At 38.8% G+C, this 5,435-nt stretch overlaps 1 protein-coding gene across 1 annotated transcript; it reads left to right on the top strand.

Annotated features, from left to right (window-relative positions):
- Positions 1–1,267: 1,267 nt before the first annotated feature.
- On the top strand, positions 1,268–5,065 carry TMEM64 (transmembrane protein 64; the record flags this gene model as incomplete). The annotated part of the gene is made up of 2 exons (XM_009696764.1): positions 1,268–1,423; positions 4,835–5,065. Coding segments are annotated over 2 exons (351 nt in total), but the record flags the coding sequence as incomplete, so codon positions are not given.
- Positions 5,066–5,435: the final 370 nt, after the last annotated feature.

Raw genomic sequence — 5,435 nt, 5'->3', positions numbered from 1 at the left:
TGGCTTATTGGATCTTGTTCGGTGAATTATTCTTAATCTTTATGTTTCATTGCATTCTCCTCCTCCGTTGTCCTTCTTTCCTCCCCAAAACTTTCCATTGATGGTGCTTAGAGCTCCGAGAATTCAGCACTGTGACTTTCATAATAACCAAAGTTTATTTTAAGAATAGCATGATGAAATGAGTAACTTTGCTGCTATTCTCTTGTCTTCGACATTGTACAAAACTGTCAAGGTCAATAATTTACATGTGGGCTCCCAGTGTGAGGGGCTGTTCTTAATTAGAACTTGTTTTATTACTGTGTGATCAGCTGAATTGTCTGGAAAATTCCTTAGACTGATTGTTTCAAAATCATCGTTTTCATACTCATTTGTAACCCGTAGTTTCCCCCTGCTTTTATTTTTCTTGCATAAATACCTTTTGATCTCTTGGCTCTTACATTTAATATTTCCTAATGGCTGGTGATACTAATTTAGCTAGTACTGTGTATTTTGTTCCCGTGTAAACTGTCCACGTGTTGACTCAGAACAGAAATTTTACAGCAGAGAGGAAAATATCTTGAAGTATTATTAGTGTTTTTTCCAGAGAAGCTAACAAAAACTATAGCCATGTGTACTATTTTGTTCACTAATTAAAGTGTGATGTAAAATATCTTCCACAGAGAATCTTAATGATATCCATGTATATCAGTCTAGATATGGATAGATAACGCTGATAGAGATCACTGATAGATATATGTATCTTAATGAGCTATATATCTTCCCTTGAAGAGGCAAATTGTATCTGCCATTCTGTTTACCTAGATCATATTTAACACAGTGACATTTTGAACAGTTACCTCTTTTATTAGTTGCCATACATGTAAAATGCAAAGCAAACAGATTTTTGCTTTAGACCTTCACATTTGATAAAGTAATTTCTTCCCGCAAGCAAATTCTCATAAATTGTAGGGCTCCGTTCACCGTGAAGAAATAAACATCTTCAATGAACAGTGTAATTGCATCCTTAGTTAATGACTTTTGAACAGAGATGTTGCGTAATGTAAGATGAAATGAAAACCTAGTGACTTTAAAAATGCCAGATGAAAACTAACCACATGCTGTTTTGTTGTATTATCTTAGATTTACACACAGTGCAAAGTTTTAGTGAAGGAATGTAAGAAATTCTTTCATTACTTTGCACAGATGGTTGTGGGAGCGGCAGTCTGGTTGTTTGTGCACGTAGATTGGGTTGGAGCGTGCTTGATTTCTTATGCTGTCTTTTACTCAGATTACAGATTTGTCGCTACCCAACTACCTGATGGCTTCTTCAGTTGGGCTGCTTCCTACTCAGCTCCTGAACTCATACTTGGGCACTACCTTGCGCACCATGGAGGATGTGATTGCAGAACAAAGTGTTAGTGGCTATTTTATATTCAGTTTACAGGTAAGTTAAAACAATTCATTTCATAGACCTTGGTAACAGCAATGTCAGTCTCTTTATGACTCCTTGGGTAAGCAATTACTCTTGGAAACAGTCATCTTCTCGTGTTTGAGTTTATTTCTATATCCCCCTGATTTCTTGCTCATCTACTGTACCAGTGGGATTCAAGACAGAATTTTTCTCCTGGAGACAGTAAACAAGTTTCCTTCCTGTAGCTTTGTCTTCAAGTCATTGAATCTTTGCTTTGGAAACTGCCCATAGGAATGTGTGTGAGACAGAGGGATGGAGTATTGCTGATTTGTCTTTCGGGTTGTACAGCCTCAAGTGTAAAAGAGGTGGGCTGCCGGGGGCTGGGGGGGATGCATGTCTCGGGGGTTAAGGGCTGCTCTCTGTTGGCATCACAGCTCCCTAGTCTGAGGCAGCCGACCTCTTACAGACTGAGTGCCAAGCAAGTATGGCATGTGGTATTGAAAAGTAGCAGGTTTTAAAAAATGTTTAATTTATGACTCTGTTGCTGGTATTTTCAGTAGATTGTGTAAAACTGAGCTGAAGTTTCTTTTTCACAGGCTTATTGACTGCTAGATACCAGAGAAATGGGTTTCCAGTGTACCATTTTCTTTTGATTTTGTTTTCTTCTGTTAGAAAAGTTTAATTTTCTCATACCTCACATGACATAAAGCAGAACTCACTCAGTGTTCTCTTTTTTTCTCTTTCTGCCACAGTTTTGTCAAGTTTTCTTTTCTTGCCCTCTGTGGTAATCTCCTGCTGGATTTTAGACTTGTCAAACCACCCCTACGCAAAAGCCCGTGTGCCAGCAGCTGTGAAGTAGTGTGCTTAGGGTGCACAGACCCAGCACCTGTGCGGTGTGCACTGTTAGCACTGAACACCCCTGATTTTGCATAGGTATTCAGGATGAGAAGTGCTGTAGAAATACCATTTTGCTAATGCCTAAACCAGAATATCCTAATTTTGCAAGTGAGGAAATTCATAAGAAGTATATAGTACCTTTACATGAGCTTAGCTGATGAAATAATTTGTCAGTAAATCTTGGGGGTAAGCCTTAAGCCTGAGACCATTATGAGCATAGAGGTCATGAGTATTTCAGAACTAGATTATGTATTAAAACCTCCCCTGACAGTGTCAGTATTTCAGGCTGTGTTTGACCAGCAGTTACCATGGTTTGCAGACTTTCAGTTGGTACTGCAGTCATTTATCTTCCTCAGTTTTTACAATCATAAAGCTGTTGTTTAACTGTGCTAAGATATAAAACTAAGTCTAGGACTATTTTAAACTTCCCCCCCCCAAACTTGTGTGCTCTTAAATTGAATTTATAATTTATAGACTTCATGGAACAGGGTTATGAGTTTTAAAAATGCCTGTGTAAATGTGGGGTAAATAGCCTCGATAGATCAAAGAGAAAATAAATGGTTACTTGATCAGCTTTCATTTTAGTCATGAAATGTTATTTCCAGCATAGTAGTTTTTAGTGGCCTTTCCCTTTTTTTCCTTTTTTTTTAAAATGACATCAAGGCTCCTTTGTAGATTATATGGCTTGTAACATAACTGTCGCTCATGTCAGCGCTAGCTGGAGAGGCTGAATGTTTGGGCAGGAGTGCTCTCCTCCGCGAGAGCAATCCTTGGGACCTGACTAAGTGAAGGGGAACGCTCCCCTCCATTAGCGGAGGAATTACATAGGTTCTCCAGCTTTCTATCAGGCATCTGCCTGGTGCTTTGCCTGGCTGGGCTTTGATGGGACTTGGATTTAGTATATATCTCTAAAAATCCTTCACGATTCATCGTTGTCTCTGTGTATATATATTTTTAAATTATTCATCTGGGGAACTAGGCTACTGGTAGTAATATTTCTAAAACCAGTCAAATTTAAATATTCAGGTAAGCTTATAGGAAAAATCCTATTCTAAATATTCAGAACTTGGTGTTCATAGTCTCTTTTTGACTTTTACATTGGCCAGCTTTTGAAATGTATAACTTGAATTAGTGAGGAACATCTTTTTCACCACAAGGATAGTCAAGCAGTGGAGCAGGTTGCCCAGAAAGGTGGTGAAATCTCTATCCTTGGGAGTTTTCAAGACCTGACTGGACAAAAGTCCTGAGCAACCTGGTCTGATGGTGCAGCCAGCCCTGCTCTGAGCAGCAGGTTGGGCTGGAGACCACCAGGTTGCCTTCCAGCTGCAGTTATCCTGGGACCATACTTCTCAATCATCTTACTCAGTGATATTCTAGCATCTTTTATGCCATACTGACAGATATTTTAACTGATAGTCCTTAATGTTGAAGAAAACATAGCCCTACCAATTAATAAGGAAGTTCAGATTTTGGACTCAAAACTTTTGGTTCTGTTGTAAACAATATAACCTTTTTGGTTTTTTTGAAAGGAAGTTGCAGATTCCAGCTAGTCTCATAAAACACTTTTTAAAAAGGCAGAGGAATTTACTTCTTTCAAAGGGACTCCCGCTATGAGACAGCTTGAAGATTTTTACCTTTTTAAGGAGGATGTCAGCTGAAAACTTAGCTGGTGTTTTATTGAAACGAAAGACTGCCTCTGGGGAGTGTAATGCATGCCAGTGTCATTGAATTAGTAATTTCTAAGCAAAAAATTGTCCACGTTTATTCCTGATAATTTTTGTGGTGAAAGTTTAAAAATTCTTAGCAATAAAATTCAGAGCAAAAACCTGAACTAAAACCCTACTTTGGGACAACATTTCCTCCTTAAAACAAACAAACAAAAAAAACCCACACCACCAACATCCTGTCCCCTCTCTGAGTCATCCTCCAGAAACCAAGTTCTTCCGTACAGACTACTGTAAGTCGCTCAGAAGCTCTGACTCTGTCCTGTTTGGTCCTGATATCCGAGAAGCACAGTGACACTGCCGCTCTCTGCTGTCTTCCACACCAGAGGGGCAGGGACAAGAAGTTTTGTTTCCTTTGGTCTGCATCATCCCGTGTCTCTGCTGGTTTGCAAGCTGCAGATGCCCAGTACAATTTCAACCTATTATTCACTTGGTACATGGAAAACAGCCCTTTCGACTTACGGAAATATGCTACGTTATTTCTTTGTGGCAATATTTTTGCCAAGAGGGAAAGTGAAGAGATTGCTTTCTAATAAGTATGTGGATATCAATGGAAAGAAAGAAAATATCTTTTCAGTTCAAATCAGTATTTAAGTTCTATGTAATGTCTGTGTTCTGAGATGCTACTTATGTTAACGTATATAGGTTTAGAGCCGCTCATTGGTTAAGTTCTCCCTTCTAATGTCTTGCCTGTGAAGCATTGAGTCAACAGATGCCTCCGTGAATCTTTTCACTGACGACCTTTTGTTTTGTTCAGAACAGTTGCTTTGTATTCATGCTTACTGTTTATATAGCCTACAACACTCTCTTGTTTTATTTGCAGATTGTCATAAGCATAGGACTTATGTTTTATGTCATTCACCGAGCTCAAGTGGAACTGAACGCAGCAATTGTAGCATGTGAAATAGAAATGAAGACATCGCTTGTTAAAGACAGTCAACCGAGCATCAGTGGTTCAACCACATACTGCAACAAAAGGACAGTAGCGTTCTCTGGAGGAGGTGTCAATATTGTGTGATTTCAAGTATTAATAAAGTAAGGTTTTGTGAACCTACACTATCGCCTAGAAATATCTACGGACAACACAACTGGTTTTAAAGAAAATTACAAGTGGTTACAGGTTGTACTGTGGCACAAACCAACCGACCAGCTCTTCAATTGCACATGGGGTGACGTCTAGCAGGAAAAGAAAGATGGTGAAGTAACTTAAGATGTAAATGCAAATTTGGCTGCACCTTTGGTCATTTATTATGCCTGTCATGGCCTGTAGTCTGCACTTTAGGTTTTTTTCCTTTGCTCCTATAAACTGAGGAATGCTTCTATAAACTGAGAAAAGTAGCACAGAGGTAAATATTTTTCTGCTTAGCATTATTTATAAGGCTGAATAATTATATGCAGTAGAATTTTATTACTGATAAAGATGA

Source organism: Cariama cristata, unplaced genomic scaffold (assembly GCF_000690535.1).
Source record: "Cariama cristata isolate BGI_N322 unplaced genomic scaffold, ASM69053v1 scaffold1493, whole genome shotgun sequence".
NCBI lineage: Eukaryota > Metazoa > Chordata > Aves > Cariamiformes > Cariamidae > Cariama > Cariama cristata.
This window is presented reverse-complemented; position numbering and strand designations above follow the sequence as displayed.